Below are 24,881 nucleotides of genomic sequence, written 5' to 3'. Positions count from 1 at the left end.
TGCAGGATTTACAGAAGATGAGGGGGAGGACAGACGTGTTGTGAATGTTAATAGTTGTTTTAACAGGTATAAATATTGTACCATGTGAGCTAAAACTTTACCTAGATCAAGGAAGAGTGCTCAGAGTTGGCTGTTTTTTGAATGCAAGGACATGGTTGTACATTTACCTGTATTATACACTGTGCTTATTAAAAGTGAAGATAAAGTATTTCAAGGAAACATTATCTTACCTTCTTTCAACATCTGTAAGTGAGCAGGTGTGCTTTTTTAATAAAAGTTTTAAACATCAACTATAAAGATGTCCACTATCAACATGTGTATTTCAAAATGTTACATGTAAAATCTGTTTTATTTCCAGTTAACTACAGATGTCCCTTAAGATTTAAAACAATTTACATTAAGATATAACTGCATTGTTAATGTATTCTTCCTGTTTGACCAATATTGCCATATACATATGTAGCCCCGGTAGGTAATGGGGGCTATATATCTTCCTTCTACTGGTGTAAGTCCTGCTGATAGCAGGCCGCCAGTAGTAATCATGGATGTTCCTTTCTTCAAGCCCTGCCGTGATTGGTGGAGGTAGGCACCTGACTCTGTGTAGGAAGGCATAGACACAGAGGAGTGCCTGCTGACATCATGAGGGGTGGGGCTGACTAAACTTAGTTTCAGTTCCTGTCTGTGTGACAGGCAGTTAGTGTTGGAGTGTCTGACTGGACAGTCATACTGTGTGAGCTAGCTAGGTTCCAGAGGAGTAGGGCCTAGTTAGCAAGAGGTGGACCAGTGCCTCTCACCCTGCCTAGGGGGTGAAGGAAGAGCTAGCCCCACCCTGAGCGCCTGCGGCTTGGGGTGGTGGCAGGGATACAGAGAGATCCAGACAGCCCAACCTGCGGGGGTACGTCTGGAGGGAAAGGAGAAGGAGGGAAAAGACCTGTACCTGTATTACTGCTGCTACTGTGTGCTGTGTGCTGCTACTGATCTGTGAGTACAATAAAGAGTGCTGCTACTGATCTGTGAGTACAATAAAGAGAGCTGCTGCTGTATTACCAAAGAGACTGTGTGTGTCCTGGAGCATTCACCCTGGGACCAGGGGTCTTTCTCTATAAGGGTCCTACCCCAAATTCCTGGGAAGTTATAGAGAATGGAGGCGCTGCACCGTTGCTAAGGAGAAGATGGAGGCATATACCCCAGAAGCGCAGGCAGGTATAGCAAAATATGCAAGAAAAAATAACATATATAGTGCAGATATAGGCGAAGCATCTGGCGAAACGCGTAGAGTTTGTAGTGAGGGAACCCGCTCTGAAGGACTGGCAGAATCCGGGCAAAGATCTCGTCCAGTGGGAACTTCCGCCCTTAGCCGTGACGCGATAGCGGAAGTGACGCGACGGCTGTGACGTATGCGGAAGACACAGTAAGAGAATCCAAAACGCTGTGAAGCTGCCTGCATCTGCACCACCATACAACGAGCTACGGTTCTCTCCCCCATCTGATTTATACATGGCAAATGTGAGTGTGATATACTCGTGTTAATTGTGTGACTAATACAAATGTTGGAATAGTATGCACTATTGTGGCTTTTCTCTTTATTCATATATATCCGTTCCTTGAGGGAGCTCCCTGTTACTGCACAAAGGGCTGCAGTCAGAGAGAGAAGGATCTCTGACACGTGATACTTTCTGCGATTTTTGTGAGTTCTATTCTATAGATTACATCTATCTGCACAGTGTTTTACCATCTGCACTATATATGTTATTTTTTCTTGCATATTTTGCTATACCTGCCTGCGCTCCTCCTTATCCCCAAGCAACAAAATCTACCCTTCTGGGACCTGGAACTGTCCCATCAGAGGAAGTTGAGCTGCCCTTTACACTTCTATTTTTCACTATTGGTGTTATATTGTGTGTATATAAGTTGTATTCCTAACAACATTATTGGTTCATCTGGGAGCGCCCAGTCCATTCCCCACTCCTTTCCTTCCCCTTCCCTCACATCCCTATATTTTTTACATATACCCCAGAAGCCTGGTCCTGTATCCCCAACATCACCGCGGGAGACTCAGGTCCTCCTGTTACCGGCAGGTATGCACCACCAAAGTACATGTAGCCAGCCCCCACTACACCTAGATATGCCATCTGTGTCTAGGGGGGGGGACATGGGTTACATTTGGAGGTGCTGCTGAGATCCCAAACAGGACAGGCTTTCAGCGAAGCAGAACGGGAGGAGTGAAGTGCACTTTCCATGCAAGTGCTGGAGAGAGTAGGGCATGTCATTCCAGGGGTACTCAGGGGAGCGTGGACTCCCGCACAGTATGCCCTGGGTGCCCTAAGAGGGTGTTGTAAGATGGGTGCCTAGCTATTGCTGTTCTAGTCCCTTGAGGCAGATAGTATGAGGCAACTGGGGGGGTTAGCCTGTTAACTAGTCCAGGGACCATGGCCCAGGGCCCGCACTATGAGTGGCCAAAGTAGGAGACGCCCGTACTTAGGGAGATGCCCGGTACACTAGCCAGCACCCACATAAAACGCACCACAGAGTACTTGCAGGAACAGTCACCGAGTACAGTGCATAGAGAAGGAGTTCTGCCTAGCCTGGGGTATGCCATACATCATATCAGTGGGCAACAGTCAGAATAGCGTCTGAAAGCATGCATAGAGTGTTCAAGGAGCGAGTGGAGGTCAGTCAATGTCTAGGAACGAGTTTTGCACTAGACACTGAGAATAGTGCACAAATACATTTGGTGGGCTCATCAATGATGGCGGCTGCCACTACATGTGCTCCGCAGAGCAAGAAAGAATCCAAAATGTCGACAAACGCTCCATCCACGGCCCAGCAGTTAGCAGCCGAACTAAAATGGTGATTCCCGCCAATCCTGGAGCGCGCACGTGAATCGTGCAAAGAGACTGTGCGAGAAATGTGGTGGGAGATGTGCAGGGGTTTGGCGCCAAACCCAGATCCCCTGCAAGATGAGCGGAGCGGCGCGAAAGCCCACCCACCTGTGCTGTGACTGGCCAACAAACCAGGCCACGTCACACTGAAAGAAGGAGTGCCCTGCCTCTTGTTTCCACCAGAGGGAGGGGGCACAAGGAGAGCCAATCAGGAGAGCCTTCCTCAGCAAAGGGAGGGACAGGAAGTGAGAGCGAGGAGCTTCATTTCTGTCTGACATTCACAGAGAGCGGAGCTGAACAATTGAACTGTTCCACCCCTGAGCGAAATATGGCCGAACTGAGCACCACAATTTACCAGCTACCAGGAGGCTTACTGGTAGTGGAGGTTGAGGGCCACGAATACCTCCGGTGCCTGTGCGTCCACTGCGGGATACCCGGAGCAGTCCCAAGCACTAAGGCACGATGCCCTCAATGCGGCACGTACTACCTGTGGCCTAACAAGCCATGGCCACTGATCGAGACCCCGCGGGGTGCCTCTTCGGGAAAACTAACGGAGGTGGCGGAGACAAAAGACAAGGCTGCCCTAGTTCCCCGCTTCACCCATGCGGTAAGAACCAAGGCACAGCCAGCTACAGAGCTGAGAGAACCGTCGGCGGAGGAGAGCACGACCGCAGTGGAGGTACGTTTCGTACCACTACCCACTGGCGGTACCGCCCAAGAACCCGGTGACTCCCTTGCAGAGGAGCCGATCGTAATATCTTCGGAGGAGGAAGTTGGCGTCCCATCGGAGGCGATGCGCCTACCGGCGAACCACCCCAGCTGTAACAAAGATGGCAGTCCACTTACCGGAGAGGAGCAGACGAGTCCGGACACCTTCCGACAGCGAGCGCTGGTGCGGCCTGAGGCCCGTAGCAGTCCCACGGCCATGGTGACTCCCAGTGCGGCGGAGATGGCGTCCGAGACGGCTCCGGAGGACCCCGAGTACATCAGCCTGCAGCGGAGCGGTAAGGAGACTCCACCACCCCCTTACTTTCGCCAGGCGAAGACGGAACCTGCAGAGGACAAGAAGGAGAGGCTTGCAGCCTACTTACCCATCCGCAGACCGGATGATCCACCACCGCCCCTTCCGGTCTTCAACACACTTCTGGTGCGGGATCACGGAGCGGATGGAGATTCCACGTGCACCGGCGATGATGTCACTTCTGGGTCCGACTGGAAAAGGGGCCCTGGAGCGCTTTTCTCCCCACAGAGAGCAGCCATGACAGCTGCAATGGCCACACTGAAAAGCCAAGGCCCATCCAGTAGAGCACGAAGCACGTCGGAGAGACCAACCAAGAAAGCGCCCACCGGGCGCGGTATTACCCGCTTGCTGGACACTGACTTGAACATTGCCCCAGCCCCAACCCCTAGCTCCATCGCCCTGGCCACTGCCCCTGCCCCGTCATGAGTGTTGTCACCGGGACCTAGCAGGGATAAATTGAGCAAGTACCCCAAATATTCCAGAGATGTGCGGGACTGGGAATTGAGCGATGAGGGGTCAGATGGGGAAATACCATATGCCAATGTGATACGTGTGCCTAACCCTGTGCCTTTCTCTCCTGCAGCTAGAGGGAGGGCCCGAGGGTCCCATACTACAGCAGAGGCTGGGCATGTCAGTGAAGTGGTTCACAAGATGAACCCTACAGTGTACATCAACACCAAAGGGAGGAGAGATTGCTCGTGCTCTACAGAGGTGGGGACGTCCGGTGTCTCATCCCAAGCAGAGTCCGAGATAGAGACCACTAGCCCCTTATCAGAGTACGAGCACCGTGACAAGTGGTGGGCACCCTTATTTACTGGGTACCACGAAGGTTTGGACCGCACCAGGTTCTTACTCATCCGTAACAACATAGTTGATTATTGGTGGGCGGAAGGTGCCTATACTCCCCAGGAGGTGGCAGACGAAATAGAACACAGGTACCGGGAGATAGAGCAGAAGATCATTCTGTCCAAGGGCCCCAGTATTTTGTACGATGATATTGCTCCTGTAGAACCAGAGTTTTGGGTACTGCCAAGCAGGGCGGTTCGGAAGAACTTGACCAAGTTGAGCCGAGCATACAGAGCCATAGTGGCCAGGTATAGGCAGTCCCATGGGTACGAATACCCTTATGTGCCTGAACCCATAATGAGAGAGATTGAGGAGAACAGGGATAGTTGGCTCAGAGAAGCCATGCAAGAGTACCTAAGGACCAAGTTTGGTAAGGCAGGTTAACACAACGAAGATAGGATCAGTAAGTTGGTCAGGATCTGGAGTATAGGACGGTGCATATACATGCACAGTGTGATCTATCGGCCAGAGTCCGGGTCAGTACAGTCATTCTATGTGACCATAATGGACCACAATGGTAGAAGGGTACGGAAGCCTGACCCGAAGCATTATTATTAAGGCTCTCCCCGTTGGGAGTAACTGTGTTCATATACTACCTCACCTGGTAAAATGTTATGCATAACATACAGCCATGTTTTGTGTTTGTTTCCCAGATGTTCATCTGCAGGATGGTGCTGCTAAAGTTAGGTCCAAGTGGGGACCATTGGATTCCACCAAAGGAGAGTGTAGCCCCGGTAGGTAATGGGGGCTATATATCTTCCTTCTACTGGTGTAAGTCCTGCTGATAGCAGGCCGCCAGTAGTAATCATGGATGTTGCTTGCTTCAAGCCCTGCCGTGATTGGTGGAGGTAGGCACCTGACTCTGTGTAGGAAGGCATAGACACAGAGGAGTGCCTGCTGACACCATGAGGGTGGGGCTGACTAAACTTAGTTGCAGTTCCTGTCTGTGTGACAGGCAGTTAGTGTTGGAGTGTCTGACTGGACAGTCAGACTGTGTGAGCTAGCTAGGTTCCAGAGGAGTAGGGCCTAGTTAGCAAGAGGTGGACCAGTGCCTCTCACCCTGCCTAGGGGGTGAGGGAAGAGCTTGCCCCACCCTGAGCGCCTGTGGCTTGGGGTGGTGGCAGGGATACAGAGAGATCCAGACAACCCATCCTGCGGGGTTACGTCTGGAGGGAAAGGAGAAGGAGGGAAAAGACCTGTACCTGTATTACTGCTGCTACTGTGTGCTGTGTGCTGCTACTGATCTGTGAGTACAATAAAGAGAGCTGCTGCTGTTTTACCAAAGAGACTGTGTGTGTTCTGGAGCATTCACCCTGGGACCAGGGGTCTTTCTCTATAAGGGTCCTACCCCACATTCCTGGGAAGTTATAGAGAATGGAGGCGCTGCACCGTTGCTAAGGAGAAGATGGAGGCATATACCCCAGAAGCCTGGTCCTGTATCCCCGACATCACTGCGGGAGACTCAGGCCCTCCTGTTACCGGCAGGTATGCACCACCAAAGTACATGTTTTTACTCGGTTTTAAGAATATCCCTGCTTCAGCACAGGTGGTTCAATCAGTGGCTCAGTCGAAGGTTACACCACCTGTGCTGAAGCAGGGAAATCCTGAAAACCTAACATGTTGGGGGGGGGGGGGGGTTGGAGATCTGCTGTAGGTTAGTGCCAGCGAGGAAAGCAAACACACTGACACATTTAGCATGTGATTACATATTTGCCATATTCATTTCACATACAGACTATTTATGCAATGAGGATGTAGTATGTAAACCAGGGGTTCTCAACTCCTGTCCTGAAGACTCCCCCAACAGGTCAGGTTTTCACGGTTTTCCCTACTTTAGCACAGGGGGCTCAATCAGTGTCTCAGTTGAGTCCCCTGTGCAAAAGCAGGGATATCCTTTAAACCTGACCTGTTGGGGGGGATGTCTTGAGGACCGGAGTTGAGAACCCCTTCATTAGCAACTCATCCCTTTATCCCCCCAAGTGCCGCACACAGTCCTACAACCTTGAAAATAAGAACTTTGAAACCCGCCAGAAAATGTTTAAGTTATACATTTTGGCTAAAAGCAAAGAAAAAATGAATATTAGCCACCCCTGGGCAACTCTTCCACTACAAACGTCAGAGATTATAAAGCATTTCAAAAATAATAATAATAAAGAAAAAAAAAAAAGCTATGGGGCATGCACAAAGGGCTTTGGTATTTTGGAATAAGCAGATCTGTAATGGTTACCTGTGGGAAGTAGTACAGGCCTAAGATTCTGGCTGTGGCTATGGATAACGCTGAGCCTCCAGCCCCTACAACAGCAGCCAGGGGAGCTCCGGCACTGCAGCGGAAGTTGGGATGCGTTTCGTTTTGTCCGGTCAGAAATGTTAGCGTTCCTTCCACGGCTTTGGAGATGGTGAAGCACGTATCGTAAATGGAGTAACCCAGCGTTATATTTGGAAGAAGGTCTGTGCGGTTATTTATTTCGTTTATTGCAAAGATCATGGCCTGGGCCCAACGCAAACTGCGGAAGTTGAACCTGCCAAGAAAGATAATTATTTTTCTTTATTTTGAGTTTTTTGTTGTTGTTTACACTTTAGACGTATTTGAAATTAGTGTAAACATACATTACATGAAAACCGTGAACAGATAACATGTCGTATTTTTACCTTTCCTATAAAAAAAAGCTCGCCTACATAAATCAACTTTTATTTCTTACTCATTAAATCCAAGCATGCATTTTTTTTTTTAACATAGGGTTGATGCAGGAGGTCTCCGGAGCTGAACAACTGAACCCCATTGATTTGAGTTACGGGGACCCCCTGCTTCCATAGATACAGTCCTCCATACAGTGTGCCAGTAGCCGCTCTGCTTGGCTAGCCGAAATCGCCATTACGCGGAGTTTCAACAATCCAGCGCCCTGCGGGCCAATAGGAAGCTGTGATGTCATCAGATTCAGCTTCCTATTGGCCGGCGTGACGAGGGAGCTTTAAACTTTGCTGAGATTCCGGCACCCCCTTTGAAGTAAGTATCTAGGGAAGTAGGAGGTCCCCAAAGCTAAAATATATGGGGTTCAGCGCTGGAGACCCACTGCTCTGAACCTATATCAAAAAATAATAAATAAAAATGTGCATGAATTGCCCATTTTAATACATGCTTGTGAAATTGCAATATACATAATGGTACATTGAATTAATAGTGTACGGTGCAAAAAAAGAAACTAGAAACTTTACTATTAACAGCTTTTCTCCTTAATGTCTACAGATAGTTCGAACAATCACGTTTTAACATGTGATTAGCTAAATTCTGAATGTACCTCCATGAAATGCATTTTAGAAAACATTTCCACGTCTCGGCCTCTACTTCAGATGTTAGAATGTTGTTCATCAGGGGTCTAACAAGTTCCTCTCTGTGCATGACTTCTTTCTCTATTACTCCCTGCTTCTCTTTGCTATAACTGAGACCTGGCTCACTCAGTCTGACTCTGCTCTGGAAGCTGCCCTCTCCTACGGTGGCCTTTCCTCCTCCCACACTCCGCGCCCTGATAGCAGGGGTGGAGGCGTGGGGCTCCTGCTCTCCTCTCTCTGCCGTTACCGAACTCTTCCTGTTCCCCCCTCTCTTGCTTTTCCCTCCTTTGAGGTTCACACTGTCCAGATCTTCTCTCCTCTCCCTGTCCACGTGGCGGTCATCTATCGCCCACCTACCTCTACTCATCCCCCTTCTGCCTTTCTCTCTCACTTTGAATCCTGGCTCTCTTTCTTTCTCTCCTCAGACTCCCCTGTTCTTCTCCTTGGGGACTTCAATTGCCACATTGATGACCTCTGTCACGGTAACTTATGATAAGATATAATGACCACCAAATATCTGGGTTGAACTGAACGAGGCTTAGATATAATAAAATATATTTATTCCTTAAATAAGGTGAACACAGCAATATAGTACAATTAACAGGCAAGAAGGTAACACTTACTTAGGGTTGGGGGATGGAGAAGTATCAGCTAGCAATTCTCCAGCAATCCGGTGACATTCCAGGTGAAATCAGAAGAACAACTAAAACTGTAGGGTTGACACAGTTTATATACCTGTGTAACCCTATTGTTAACATTGAATACAGACTATTGGTGAACATTTATCTGTATCCAATCCCTAACGTGGAGACACAGATTAACCCATGCCCCTCAGCTAGTTAGCCCATGTGTACTGGGACTCTGAGGGTCTTATTTCTGTAGCCCCATAATTAAATCAGGGGCGACGACCAGTCTACCAAATGAAGTATCTGATAGGATCTTCATTGTTTGTAGGTGTAGACATAACACTTACAAACCACTCCAGTTTGATGATTTTGCGCCCTCAGGTAATAATTAGAGTGGCAGAGTCTGTTGATTAGTACTTGGTTCCTAGTGTAAACAATCAGGGCAGTTAACTTTTGATCACAGAGCTTATGCTCAATCATCCAGCTGCCCTTCATGACCTATTAGCATAGCAGATGGAGTCTGCACTTTCAGAGCAGATCCAAAATACCATACATATACACTTAAATATCTACACATATTAATAAGTTCCATTCTGGTGGGCTCAGTGGGTCGAAATTTGCCAGTTTTTAATGCCTACAGTGACTCCACATATTGGCCAAATTTCAACTCTCTGCGACCTCCAGAACTGGAGATACAGAAATGCACTTTAAAACATTAAAATACAGGATTATAATGAAACATGGGAACAGGGGAACATACAGTTTCCTGACATGACAAGGTGTAAGCCACATTCCTGGACCGCAGTCCAGTTAACCCCTTGCCTCTCTGGTGAGGTCATGGGGTGACCATATGGGGTGCAACCCCTTTAATACCGGGCCAACCCCCCTCTCCCTCTACACCTCCCCTTCTTAATGGGTGACCTGTGGCTCACTGGCCCTAACGGGGAGTGGGGCACTGCTGGCACCCTTAACGAACTCAGTCTCAGAGGGATAGTCCTGACGTGAAAGTCCATCAGCATTGCTGTTTTCACTACCCTTTTTGTGCTGAATAGTAAACTCGAATTCTTGTAAGGCCAAGCTCCACCTTAGCAACTTGGCATTCTCCCCTGATGCCCTCTGCAGCCAACTCAGGGGGTTGTGGTCTGTGAGGACCATGAAAGCCCTTCCATACACATAGGGCTGGAGTTTTTTGAGTGCCCACACAATGGCCAAGCACTCTTTCTCAATGGTGGCATAGGCCACCTATCTGGGGAGTAGTTTTCGGCTTAGGTACACCACAGGGTGCTCTCTACCGTCTTCCCACACTTGGCTCAACACAGCCGCAATGCCATAGTCCGAGGCATCAGTCTGTATAAGGAAATGTTTGGTATAGTCTGGGGCAGCCAGTATGGGGGCCCCAGCAAGTGCAGTTTTCAGTGCCTGGAAAGCAGTTTCACAGGCAGGAGTCCAGGTGATAAGCACAGGTAGTTGCTTCTTAGTCACATCAGTCAGAGGTTTGGCCACGGCGCTGTACTCTGGGACAAACTTCCTATAGTACCCTGCGGTGCCCAAAAATGCCATGACCTGTTTCTTGGTTTTTGGAACAGGCCACTGAACTATGGCTTCTACCTTGGCTGGCTCTGGTTTGAGGTGTCCTCCACCCACCCTGTGCCCTAAGTACAGGACCTCTGCCATCCCTACCATACACTTAGTGGGATTCAAGGTAAGCCCAGTCTCCCTGATCCTATCCAGAACTGCAGCTACATGTCCTAAATGGGAGTCCCAGGAATTACTAAAGACAGCAATGTCATCTAAGTAAGCCCTGGCATAGCTCTGCATCCCTTCCAGTAACCTATTGACCAGGCGTTGGAAGGTAGCCGGGGCATTCTTCATCCCAAATGGCATCACCAAAAACTCATAGAGGCCACTTGGAGTGATGAATGCTGACTTCTCCCTAGCCTCCAGGGTCAGGGGGATTTGCCAATAGCCTTTGCTCAAATCCATAGTGGTCAGATACTTTAACCCCCGCGAGTTCATCCAGTAATTCATCCATGCGGGGCATGGGGTAAGCATCTGACACCGTCCCAGCATTGAGCAACCGGTAGTCCACACAAAACCGGGTGGTCTTGTCCTTCTTAGGGACTAGAACTACCGGGCTTGCCCAAGGACTCTGGGATGGGTTAATTACCCCTAGGGTCAGCATCTCCTCTACCTCCCTTTCCATACTGGTCTTGACCTCTGCTGACAGTCTGTAAGCGTGCTTATGCAGAGGCTGCAGATCCCCTGTGTGCACTGGGTGTTTTGTGAGATGTGTGGTCCCTGGCATGTCAGTGAAGAGGATGCTAAACTTATCTAGCATGTCCCTGGCTTCTCCCTGCTGCCTAGCACTCAACTGTGCCCCTATCTCCACCTGCTCCACAGTGTTTCCCTGCCTAGCCTCCCCTAGGAGAACAGGCAGAGCATTGCTTGCCGGATCCTCCAGCAGTGGGCTACAAATGGCCATTACTGCTCCCATACTCGGTTCTCTGTATTCTTTCAGCATATTGATATGATATGTCTTATGCCTCTCAGTCTCTACCTGTACAACGTAGTTGTACTCATTCACCTTTCGGATGACCGGGTATGGTCCCGACCAGGCAGCCATCAACTTGTTCTCCCGAGTGGGTTTGAGAACAAGCACCTGCAGTCCTGGGATGAATTCCCTGCTACGGGCATTCCGGTCATACCATTGCTTTTGCTTGGTCTGAGCGGCCCTGAGGTGGTCCTGGGCCACCACATGAGCATCTCTAACCGGTCTCGGAGATCTACAACATATTGGGTCACTGAAGCATCAGTAGCAGTAGCCTCCCCTTCCCATCCCTCACGGAATAGGTCCAGAGGTCCACGTACCCTGCGGCCATATAGTAGCTCGAAGGGGGAGAAGCCTGTAGATTCCTGCGGTACCTCTCGGTAGGCAAACAGCAAGTGCTGTAAATGAATCTCCCAGTCTTTCCCCTCCGCCTTTATATAGGTCCGAAGCATCTGCTTCAGGGTACCGTTAAACCTCTCACATAATCCGTTTGTCTGGGGATGGTAATGGGTAGTGCGCCGGTGCTGTACACCGCAGGCATCCCAGAGACAATGTAACAGTTCACTCATGAACTGCGACCCCTGATCGGTTAGAACCTCACTAGGGAAACCTACCCTAGAAAAAATGTTCAGCAAAGCTGCTGCCACTGTCTTGGCATCTATGGTGCCAAGCGCTACTGCCTCAGGGTACCGGGTGGCAAAATCCACCCCCGTGAGGATGTAGCGCTTCCCTAACCTGCTAGGAATCATAAGGGGTCCTACAAGATCCATCGCTACTTTCTGGAAGGGTTCCCCTATTATCGGTAAGGGTTTCAGGGGTGCCTTCACACGGTCGCCCACCTTACCCACTCGCTGGCAGGCATCACAAGAGCGGCAGAAAGTGCCCACATCTCGAGATGCCCCCGGCCAGTAGTAACGCTGTAATAACCGGGCTCGCGTTCTGTTGACCCCCTGATGTCCCGCTAAAGGAATAGAGTGAGCTACCCGTAACAGTTGCTGTTGGTACCCCTGGGGCACTACTAGCTGTCGCTTACCGGTCAATCCCTCCTCTATCCCTGGGTTCCCTTCTTCTCTATACAGGAGTCCCTTATACCATAGGCAGTGCTCAGTGCCTTTCCCTGCCTGAGATTCGGACGCCCGAAGTCTCACGCCGGCCAGGCTAGGGTCTGTCTTTACTGCCTCCCTAAACTGGGCTCCTAATTCTGGCCACCCCCCCAGTCATGTCATTGTCTGGAGAATGGGGAAGGGTGAGGGGAAACAGTAAGTCAGTCTGTGGTTGCAACTGATCCTGGCTTACCTCCCCGGGCTCCTCTGCGCCCTCCGCTAACGTTGGTCCCAAAGGCTGGGGAACTAGCGCCGCCGCCATTGCCGCTGTCTGGCTCCGGGTAACCGCCGCCACTACAGCGGGTTTCGGCACCCGGTCGTAGGTGCAGGTCATCGGACCCAGATCGTTGCCAAGAAGAACTTCAGCATCCAAACCGGGTAAAAACCCCACCTCCCGCACACCCTGGCCCTCCCCCCAATCCAAAAAGATTCTGGCCACTTGCAGGAAACGTGGTGCTCCGTCGGCCACAGTGATCTGTATCCAAGGGCCTGGGAGTAATTCCTCTGGCCGGACCATATCAGATCGGACCAGGGTCACTGCAGCTCCTGAATCCAGCAAGCTGACTGCTTGCCGGTCACCGACTGTGACCGGGGTGAGATGTCTGCTCCAGCCGTCCGTCTGCTGCAGGTCCGCGCTGAGATGTCCTCCGCTCCTGGCTGTAGGCACCAATGAAACCGGGACAGGTGTGGCATGGGACATCTCGCTGGGCGTTGGTTCCATGACCGGTCCGGAGTCTGTGGTGGAAGTCACCCGCACGCGGGTACCGGCTTCGCAGCTGGGGTGCGTTGCCCCTGATGGGGTCCGTCGGAACGCAGGGGTTCCGGGCAATCTGGTATGATGTGATCAGGGCGGTTGCAGTTGTAGCACCGGCGCTCATGCCGGAGCTCCCCCGCCTTCAGTGGACTGCTGCCCGCAGGCAGCCTCTGAGTCCATGGGGGGGTTTTGGCAGACTTTCTGGCCGGTGCCGCCGCCACCGCCGCCTTGGCTACTGCTTTGGCGGTGTCACGGTAGCTTATGACAAGATATAATGAACACCAAATATCTGGGTTGAACTGAACGAGGCTTAGATATAATAAAATATAATTTATTCCTTAAATAAGGTGAACACAGCAATATAGTACAATTAACAGACAAGAAGATAACACTTACTTAGGGTTGGGGGATGGAGAAGTATCCAATAGCAATTCTCCAACAGTCCAGTGACATTCAAGATGGAATCAGAAGCATAACTCCAGCACAACTCAAAACTGTAGGGTTGACACAGTTTATATACCTGTGCAACCCTATTCTTAACATTGAACACAGCCTATTGGTGAACAATTATCTAACATGGAGACTAACAGACTAACAGATGCCCTCAGGTAACAGAGTTTGTTGATTGACTAATACTTAATCCCTAGACATTGGGTAACAATCAAGGCAGTTCCTTTTTGATCACCGTGCTTAGGCCACTCAGCCATCTGCAATCATGACCTATTAGCCTAGCAGATGGCGTCTGCATTTTCAGAACAGCTCCAAAATAAAATACATATACACTTTAATATCTACACATATTAATAAGTGCCTTTCTGGTGGGCTCAGTGGGTTGACCTTTGCCAGTTTTTAATGCCTACAGTGACTCCACATATTGTCCAAATATGAACTCTCTGTGATCTTCAGAACTGGAGATACAGAAATGCACTTTAAAACATTAAAATACATGCTTATAATGAAACATGGGAACAGGGGAACATACATTTTCAAGGTACAACAAGGTGAAAACCTCATCCCTGGACCTCAGTCCAGTTAACCTCTTGTCTCTCTGGTGAGGTCAGGGGATGGCCATATGGGATGCAACCCCTTTAATACCGGGCCACCCCCTTTCTCCCTCTACAGGCGGTCATCAAGGCTCGGCTGGCCACATAGTCGTCTGCAAGCCTCGCCGCCTTCTGGTAAGTCTTGGGCTTCTTGTCGTACACCCAAGCCCTCACCGCCGGCGGGCACTGCTGCATGAGCTGCTCCTGAAAGATGAGGTCCAGCAGGTGTTGGTAAGTCTGTGCCTCATAGCCCTCCACCCAGCGTATCCCGTACAAAGCCATGCGGGTCACGTAGGTAACATAGGACTCCTGGGGCTGCCTCTCTTCCTGCCGGAATTTACCCCGGTAGGCTTCAGGGGTAAAACCGTACTGAAACAATAACAGTTCTTTCAGGTGTTCAGTCATCAGCATACTCATCTGGAAGCGCCACCATCGTCTGCTTAGCCAAGCCAGACAGTAAGGGGTCCAAACGTGCAGCCCTATGCTGGGGAAGCACTTTGTACCGCCGACACTGTGTCTCAAAGTTCTTTAGAAAACTGTCTATCTGATCAGTACCTTCCACGAACTTGGTGAGACTGTGCTAATCCAGTTTGAGTTCATCTGTGTGGGGTTGGACAGGCGGCCAATAAGCGGGTCTGTTCACTGCAATAGTGATAAACTGCAGCCACTCCTCCGGTGTCCCTCTGTCTCCCCACGCAGTAATCAGTGCTAACATTTCAGGGGTGAACGGACTGGTAGCCGCAGAAACCAGTACCCCTCCTGTTGCACAGCTCCCGGAAGGTGCACTCGTTCCCTCCCCGAGATTCTGCCGTCCCGGCACTGGGTTCCTTCCCTGATCTCCGGGTGGCTGTATAAGGGCAAGCTGAGCCGTATCCTGAGGCTCTGCAAGCCAGGCTTCATAATTACCGATTGCGTCAACCATGTCTGCGACCTCCTGGTTCTCATAGGGCAGTCCATATTCACGGCACTTGTCTTTTAGCTGAGCTCGGGTCCTCATGTTGGATGAGCCTTCAGCCTCGCTCATGGTTCACGGTCGCAACAGTGAGGTGGTGTTACAACTTGTGTTTACTGTTGCACTACTCTGTGTTCAATATCTTTAGTCCCAGGAACTCGCAATTACTCTCGAGTTCCCACTATGTGACAGATGTCCCGCAGAACACTGTAATATAGGTTCAGTTCAATCCCCCCGCTTGCCACCAGTTAATTATAGAGCTTGTCACGGTAACTTATGACAAGATATAATGAACACCAAATATCTGGGTTGAACTGAACGAGGCTTAGATATATTAAAATATATTTATTCCTTAAATAAGGTGAACACAGCAATATAGTACAATTAACAGGCAAGAAGGTAACACTTACTAAGGGTTGAGGGATGGAGAAGTATCAGCTAGCAATTCTCCAGCAATCCGGTGACATTCCAGGTGGAATCAGAAGAAGAACTAAAAACTATAGGGTTGACACAGTTTATATACCTGTGTAACCCTATTCTTAACATTGAATACAGACTATTGGTGAACAATTATCTGTATCCAATCCCTAACGTGGAGACACAGATTAACTCATGCCCCCCAGCTAGTTAGGCCATGCGTACTGGGACTCTGAGGGTCTTATTTCTGTAGCTCCATAATTAAATCAGGGGCGACGTCCAGTCTACCAAATGAAGTATCTGATAGGATCTTCATTGTTTGTAAGTGTAGACATAACACTTACAAACCACTCCAGTTTGATGATTCTCCGCCCTCAGGTAACTATTAGAGTGGCAGAGTCTGTTGATTAGTACTTGGTTCCTAGTGCAAACAATCAGGGCAGTTAACTTTTGATCACAGTGCTTTTGCTCAATCATCCAGCTGCCCTTCATGACCTATTAGCATAGCAGATGGAGTCTGCATTTTCAGAGCAGATCCAAAATACCATACATATACACTTTAATATCTACACATATTAATAAGTTCCATTCTGGTGGGCTCAGTGGGTCGAAATTTGCCAGTTTTTAATGCCTACAGTGACTCCACATATTGGCCAAATTTCAACTCTCTGCGACCTCCAGAACTGGAGATACAGAAATGCACTTTAAAACATTAAAATACAGGATTATAATGAAACATGGAAACAGAGGAACATACAGTTTCCTGACATGACAAGGTGTAAGCCACATTCCTGGACCGCAGTCCAGTTAACCCCTTGCCTCCCTGATGAGGTCAGGGGGTGACCATATGGGGGGCAACCCCTTTAATACCGGGCCAACCTCCCTCTCCCTCTACAACCCCTCTCCCCCTTGGGCTTCCCACTTTCTTTCTCTAACCTCTTCTTTTGGCCTTCAACAGTGGACTGCAGCCAGCACCCACAGGATGGCCACTACTTTGACCTGGTTTTCACTAAAAACTTCTCTCTCTCCGATTTCTCCATTTCCCCTTTTCCTCTCTCTGACCATCACCTCATCTCATTCTCTCTATCTCGCTTCTCCCCTTCTCCACCTCCATCTACCCCCCGATTTTGCAGAAACCTGCGCTCTATTCACTTACCTGACTTTGAGTCCACTTTACACTCCTCCCTCTCCTCTCTCAGCTCTGCTACAGACCTGACAACCTGGTCAGGAACTACAACTCTGCCTTGTCCTCCTCTCTTGATCTACATGCCCGCTTTCACTCTGCCTCACTCGCCCTTCTAACTTTAGACCCTGGTTAAATTCCCACACGCGCATGCTGCGCTCCTCCACTCGTTCCTCTGAATGCCTCAGGAGGAAATACTCTCGCAGACTTCCTTCACTACAAATGTATGCTATCCTGTTTCAACCCTGCCCTCTCGCAAGCTAAACAAGCCTACTTTTCTTCACTAATCAACATGCACAAGTCTAACCCATGCTGACTAATCTCTGTCTTTGATACTCTACTCAAACCACCCTCAGCTGCCTCTCCTTCCTCCATCTCCGCTCAGGACTTTGCTGACTATTTTAAAGAAAAGGTGGAATCCATACGTCAGAACATCCCCTCTGTTTCTTCCTCCTATCCTACACCTTTTCCTAACTCTCCTCCTGCCTTCCTTGACTCATTTTCCACTGTCTCAGAGGAGGATGCTATTGAAGGCTACTAACTCCTAAGATTTCACAGTAAATTCATATTACTTTTTATCAAAGAATATTAAATACTCAAAACGTGATCTAGGAATCATATGAATCATTTTCTATCTGACCAAAAATGCTACTAAACCCCTGCACTAGCAAACAGTAAATATAAAGGAGCTTTGCAGCTGAACGGATTTTATTCCATTTTTCTTGTCCAAAAAAATAACACATATTTCCAGCCTCTATATAAAGTATTATGGATCATAACATATTGATATCCCAAAGTTTTTACATTTTATTATTCGGTTTTTATTCGTGGACTTTGCCATATAATTGAGAAGTACTTGTTGGAAAATGTGCATGTTTAGTATGTGTGCTGGTGGTGATGAGTTGAGATTTTAGTGCTTGGAACCTTCCTATAAAGCAGGGGTGGCCATTTCCAGTCCTCAAGGGCCACCAACAGGTCAGGTTTTCAGGATATCCCTGCTTCAGCACAGGTGGCTTAGTTGTTGGCTGAGCCACTGATTGAGCCACCTGTGCTGACGCAGGAATATCCTGAAAACCTGACCTGTTGGGGAGTTGGGGGTTCTTGAGGACTGGAGCTGGCTGCCGCTCCTGCTATAAAGGATGACTTTCTCCTGTCTTCAGGAGTAGGACTCAGAGGCTCACCTGGAAGGGGAAATGTGCCAGATAGGGACTGGGGAACAGCAGTAAAACAAACCGGATGTGGAGGGCTTTTATAACCAAGAATGGGGGAAGTGTCTACTATTACTACCCCTATAATTGAAAGTTTTAGCCTCCTAATTATAAAGCTGCGGATAACGTGCTTTAAGTCTCCTCTGAATATCCCAGCTGCACTTGCCATTGTTGTCTCAGTAGCTGTCAATGTTGTTTTTACATTATTTTATTGTCATAGTGACTCTGATGCTCTTAACCCCATTGCTGCCAAAGGGACAGCGATGCATTGCAAAACTGGGCACCTAAAAGCAAACGGGTTAATAAAATAAATATCAATATAAGTTCCGCAGGCAGTATAAAACAGACTCTTCGTATCGTACACAGCAAGCTTTGAACTATGCTAATTTGACTCGCCATGCTTCTCTTTTCAAATGTAAAAGTATTCAGAGTTCTGTTCTGAAAGTCACTATTTAATTCAACATAGACATTTTTATTGAGGAAAGTGGAAGTCAGGATTTTGAAAATGAAAAAAAAAAATAGGATAATATTTGTATACCGAAGACCCATTTTAATAAAACAGTCAAACATATTTATTTTTTTGCACCCGATCAACATTCTCACGGGATTGTGTAAACATGCGATTTATTGTGAAGTGCGTTTACTGTAACCCTTTGTTTAATTAAAGCAGGGGTGGACAACTCCAGTTCGCAAAGGGCAACCAGCATATCAAGTTTTCCAGCTATCGCTGCTTCAGCACAGGTGACTCCGTCTTTGGACTGGAGTTGGCCACCCCTGAATTAAAGGTTACATGGAACATTTTTTTTTTCATATAGGTCTGACAGGGTGCTGTGTGAAGTAAAATATACTACCACAAATAATTCCCCCCGGACATCTCATCTTCCACTCTGCTTATTACTTTCCTGCTGAGTAGCTAGAGTTGGGTTTCATGCTCAGGATGCTGGACATGGCCTAATAACAACTTGCACACTAAGGTTCCGCACATTCCAGTTTCCTACATTATTGGCGTTAGAAGGAAGCAGGTGGTGATGGGCAGAGGCAGACTCTAAGCTCGCATTTTTTACCAGTCTCCTAAACACAGACTATTAATGAATGTAAATCAGTGCAGTGGCCCCCAAAGGTCAACGTGGATTGTAGGATTGCTTTGTTGGACATCACTTTGTATTCTAAAACGGCATTTGCTATGTGTAACATTGAACATATTCTATGCACTTTGCACTTTCTGTTGAATTAATCGACATTCCTAATGTTGTTACTTTGACCCAAAACTCTGCAAAATATTCAATCATATTACATGCAACACTGCCACATTGTGGTTAGTGTTCCCCTATCAGAAGTATCTGAAGTTATGTAGGTAGGGCAGAGCATCCAAACCGCTGTAAATACTAAATCAGCAGTGTACAAAGTTATAAATAGTGATAAATAAATGAAAATAATCAACTTTGTGAAATTTGTTAAAAACAGTTGTGACCTCTTCTCTATCAAAGGGAACTACAATATATTTATTTGATTAACATTTCTCTCTGGCAATAAACCCTGCGGCTAAACCAACAACACTGATAATCTACTGCCTATTGTATGAGATTAACTGGTTTACATACTTTTGGTAACATTTGTTTTTCTAAAGAGAAAGTAACCCAGAGCTTGTATGTAATACTTTATACATTTTCATCATATATTAGAAGCCAATAAAAACTCAAGGCCAGGCACCAAAATATAGGCAAATCTCATGCAAGTGCTGGGGGTCTGGTTTTATTGTCCAACCTATTGTTTTATTCAGGACAGTTTAATAAGAATAATTATTATTATTATTACATAATACCAGCTCTGATCTCTAGGGAACTTCAAACCTCTTGGTCCCTGTCCACTTCTGCAGCGTCTTCTCGTTCATCTTTCTAGTTTCCATTTTATGCAGAGATGCAAATTCCAAGGACACAAATCAGAGATTTTGAGTTCTGAATAAGGATTCGCAAATATTTGTGGGTTTTTTCTTCTTCACGTAACCCCTTCAGTGCCTCTGGGTTTGTGCAGTGGAAAGCCATGTCCCCTTCAGAAAGTTGTGATCATGTGATTGTGCCCAGTGATCACATGCTCGCATTGTCACCACAGTCATGTAAATGGAAGGTTAGGGTTCCTCGCCTTACGTTCAGATCGGAGAACTGATTGTGATTAGTGCTCCGTTCAGAAACCGAGCTAAAGTCCATAATGTGCAGGGTGCATTATAATGGCTTCCAGGATGGCAACATACATGTATAGGGTACTCGAGTGATTCAGGTCAAATTTGCTCTGCAATGTGTGAAAATGTATGCATGTATCTTTTTACTTATATAGCACCACAAATATACTGTACTCAATGCTTTACAAGCGTGACAATACATTACAGCAAATTTTAATACAATAAGTGCAACAAACAAAATCAGACAAAAGAAAGGAGATCCCTGCCCCAGAGAGCTTACAATCTAAGTGGTATGATAGGAGACAGTCCGTCAGTGAAAAGAGTAAGTGCAGTATGTGGAACTGCTGGCCAGGATGGCTGATAAGTACAATGTGTGGGGCAGCAGCGATGAGTCCAAGCTATTGGACTGCTTCATTGAGAAGGTGAGTTTTTAGGTTCGACTTTAAGATGGGGAGTTAAGATGCTTGGTGGATACCGAGTGTGAGGGAGTTCCACAGGTAAGGGGCGGTGAGGGGAAATGGTTGAAGGTGAAAGCACAGTACAGGTGGAAGTGAATGAAAGGAGACAATGAGCATAGAGTGCAGGAGATGAGCAGGGGTATAATGAGAAATCAAAGGTGATATGTAGAAAGTAGGGGAAAGTCTTGTAGGTAATAAGGGGGATGTTGTAGATGATATGGAACTCAATTGGAAGCTAAGAGAGGCATGAAATGCATTAGAGCTAACTTCTTTCCCTCTTTAGAGGTTTACTATGTGCCAATAAATTCATTTATTTTCTACCAGTTCATCCCTTTTATACGCAGTCCACCGCCATTTTTCTTGTTTGTTCTTCAAAGTGCTTTGGTAACAGGATGGAGGATGGTTGTTTTAACAGTGATGGAAAAAGTGGACAGTGGGCAAGGTTTAGGAGGAACTATGAGGATATGAGAAGCTCAATCAAGTTTGAGGTGGCAGATCACCATCCAGCAGGATATGGCCAAGATGCAATCAGAGACTTGGAACTGGGTTTCAGGTGTGAGGTTAGGGATGAATATATATAGCTATGTACTATCTGCATAGAGGGGATACCTAATGCCAAAGAAGTTGATGAGGTCAGCATGTGATAGTGTGTAGTGAGAGGAAAGGAGAGGTCCCAAAACAGAGCCCTGAGGTACAACAACAGATCAATGGGATGAGGACATGTTAGTAAAAGAGACAGAAAAGGAGAGGTGTGAGAGGTACAAGGAAAACGAGGATAAAGCTGTCCAGCTTTGCTACCCATTTTCATCTACTAACCGCCCAGGGCCGGATTGATGGCAGTGCTATCACATCAAGCCCTGCGCTTACAGAGGCCCTGCGCTCTTCCCCACAACAGCTAAATTGATTGTCGAGAGAGCGCACGGGGCCGCTGAAAGTGCCTCTCACCTTCCATCCGTCGTCTCCTCTTCGGCATAACCTCATCTCTGTGACATCGCAGCGTCATGTTGCCATGACAATGTGATGTTGCTGAGATGAGGAGATGCGGGAGCAAGTAAGAGGCCCCGCGCTACCCCCCCGGCACTGAGCCCTGCTTTATTTGAAGCCAGCTCTGCAAACGCCTCTACCTTCACATTCCTTTCAGACTTTGAATCCTGGCTTTCCTTCTTTCTCTCCTCTGACTCTCGATTATTTTACTGTGGGACTTCATTTGTTTCATTGATAATCCCACAGTCTCCTGGGTCTCTAACTTCCTTCTTTGGCCTCCACCAATGGACCAATTCTAGCATCCATAAGGATGGCCACTATTTAGACCTTGAATTTACAAAAAAACTGTTCCATTTCTGATTTCTTTATATCATTGCTTCTGCTCTCTGACCATTGCCTTGCTCCATTTGCCACCACTTATTGCTCTCATCCTCCTCCTACATGTTTTTCTTTGCTACTCTTGAGACTTTTGTTCCATTGACCTCTCTGCTCCCTCTGAGCCGGACAATCTTGTCAAATCTTACCACCCAATCCCCTCCTCAACACTAGATATATATGCCCCGGGTCATTGAGGTAAGGGTTGGGAGATAAAGCAAGACCACCAGGCAACAGCATCCTCCACAGCAGACTCATGTTGTGAGAGCCAGGTTTGAATACAGCACAGAGATGAAAGGAGAGAGAGCAGAAGAGGTCATTTACAGCAAGAACCTCGTTAGTCAGAGAACAAACATTCCAGCACAGGTGAACAAGGAGACACAGATAATAGGTATGAAGTTGGTAGGGGCATCCCTAGCAGAGAAGGAGGAGGCAGGGAGATGTGTACATGGCAATGTTCAGGATTAAGGGAAGATATCCCCAGCAGCAAGGAGAAGGACTAGTGAGAGAGGAGGAAGGAAAGACTAGTGTGAGATTGATTTTTACTAAAGGGTGTAGAAGTAACTGGAGAAGAGGTATGGAGATAATGGGGCAGCGTATGGACATAGGTGGAGGAGTGATGAAGTGTGGATAGAGTTCTGAATCAAAAATGAAATTTTGGGGAAAACAACAGACTTTACCATGTGACACTCCACTGACATTTATGATGTTACTCATGCTAAAAATTGGTACGACACAATTCAAATATGTGAGACTCACAAAAAAAATCTGTGAGATTTGATGTCTGTTTCTATCACCCAAGAAAACAATGCTCTACAGTTTAATTAATCAGCATGCATGAAGTGTTGTAGTCACTGATTTCATACATGAAGAACTCTTGTTGGTCCATTAAATGTATCAAACCCTATGACAAATCTACACTTCTCCGGGAGGACTACTTGAACTTTAAACTACTATGATTTATGCACCTTCTTTTTCTTGTGAAATATCCTGCACTTATTAAACCTGCGACATCCCCCAAATTCCTACTACAGTAACCTATATTTAATCAAGAAATAAACATTTAATAAGTCATAAAGAAGATGTACCCTTTATGAGGAAGTGATGTTGAGGTCATGAAATGCATAGGGGTGTCCTTAGGCTGATCACGACGATCGATTTGGCGATGCAAATTTGCACTGCTTTTTAATGTCTCAATAATATATCATTTTTCCGCTGTCTTAGGATATTGTCCGTTTTGCAGGGGTGTTGCTGTGCAGTGGAATAAGGTCAGGACATCCATCTGAAGTTGAGGTGTTGGACTTTGAGACGTTGCTTCTCTGCAGGTGAAGTTCACACTTCAGTATTATGTTGGTGTATTATATTGAGGCCGGCACATTAAGCATCAAGACATTTTCTGCTTTGATCTAGTTACTGTACTAAAGTATGGAGATCATATAATATACAGAAGGTCCCTTATATTGAACAGTGTTGTTATCAAGGGAATTTAGAGAGGATGCCTAGCAGTGAGGTCGAGGGAATAGTTATGTGATGCAACAAGGATGAAGCAGTACGCCACACAATGGCTGTTGCTTATTATTAAAAGTTTGTCTCTATCATTACAATGCTTTACTGCTTTATTAACCCGTAACGATTATTATGTGGTGTGAGTGCTGAATGATTAGGATGAGAGGTCACTGTCTTCTGCTTCTGGTACTGAACAACAACAAACAGATCAAGTGGATTAGCAAGCAACAGCGGCACAAATGCTCAGGCAGATATTTGAACAATATTTGGTAGCCAAATGAGCTGAGGCGAAAGATGATCAAGTGAAATCATCAATATTTTACCTGTTGTTGGGGAGAAAGCATTGGATATGTGTAATAATCTTAAGTTTGAAGATGGAAAAAGTATGAGGTCAAGTGAGATACTGACCACATTTGAGGAATGTTGTATGCTAAAAAGGAATGAGACTTAAAGCAGCAGTTCAGGCTGCAGTTTAAAAAATAAAAATCACTGACAAATGATTAGCTAAGTTGCCGATCAATCCGTTCTCCTGTGATCGATTGGCGCAGATTGTGCTCGGGGGTTCACTAAATGGCTGTCAGTGCAGCAGAAGCGACCCAAGATGCAAAGTTCATGTGACCGGGCAGTCATTAGATACAATTGGTGTACTGCTAGAGAGGGCAGAGCTCAAAAGGAGGTGTGCCAGAGCCTGTTTCACAAGAGGAAGGGGATGTGACTTTGTAAATGGTTGCTACAGGAACAAAAAATGCTTGTTATATTAAATGCTACGCGTATTTTCTCATAGTACAGAACTGATTTATTAAAAAAAACACACATGTAGGATATTGCTTGGTCTGCAGCTTTAAGAAAGATAGAAATGTTACATCCATGCAAAAATGTGATGAAACCATTTAGCAATATGTTACTGAATTAATGAAACTCAGTTTAACCTGGGGCTTTGGTGAATTGACAGAGTCTCTGATCAGAGATGCAAATCCTCTGTGGCATCAAAGAAAATGTGTTAAGGAAGAGACGTCTCATTGAAACAGATCTAACCTTCTATAAAACTCTCCAGATACGCATATCAGCAGAAACTGTGAAAGCTCAAGGAAAAGAGCTGAATTCCCAAGTACAACGTATTAAAGAGGATAGCTAGAAATGATCACCACAGAAATCAGAATCACATATAAGGGATAAGGGAGCCCACTTCTGTAGGAGACAGCACCTATCGAACGTTGAGGGGAATGTGGGGGTTGCTGCATGGCCCCAAACAACGTGTATTAAACCTATCATAAATGTGGCAAAAAATAATCATTTTTGATGTGCTGGAAACCAGTGCAGCAGAGAGACACTGGATACTGCCAATCACACTGAATCAAACACTCATGTTTTACAAACTGGACTCTCTAGCTCAGGTTAACCTTCTGTCTGAAAAAATATACGAGACAAAGCCAAAACTGAGACCAAAATATCAAAAAAATAACTGGTTATAC

At 46.9% G+C, this 24,881-nt stretch overlaps 1 protein-coding gene across 1 annotated transcript in view; it reads right to left on the bottom strand.

The window, feature by feature from the left end:
* Positions 1 to 24,881, bottom strand: part of LOC142465467 (vomeronasal type-2 receptor 1-like) — a 79,575-nt gene that overhangs the window by 28,100 nt on the left and 26,594 nt on the right. Inside the window, exon 2 of the mRNA XM_075569422.1 lies at positions 6,977 to 7,268. Coding sequence (XP_075425537.1) covers positions 6,977 to 7,268 — 292 coding nt within the window. The remainder of the gene's footprint in view (positions 1 to 6,976; positions 7,269 to 24,881) is intronic.

The sequence above is a fragment of the Ascaphus truei genome, chromosome 14 (assembly GCF_040206685.1).
Source record: "Ascaphus truei isolate aAscTru1 chromosome 14, aAscTru1.hap1, whole genome shotgun sequence".
Lineage (NCBI taxonomy): Eukaryota > Metazoa > Chordata > Amphibia > Anura > Ascaphidae > Ascaphus > Ascaphus truei.
Note: the sequence above shows the minus strand (reverse complement) of the source record. Positions and strands in the feature narration are given on the sequence as shown.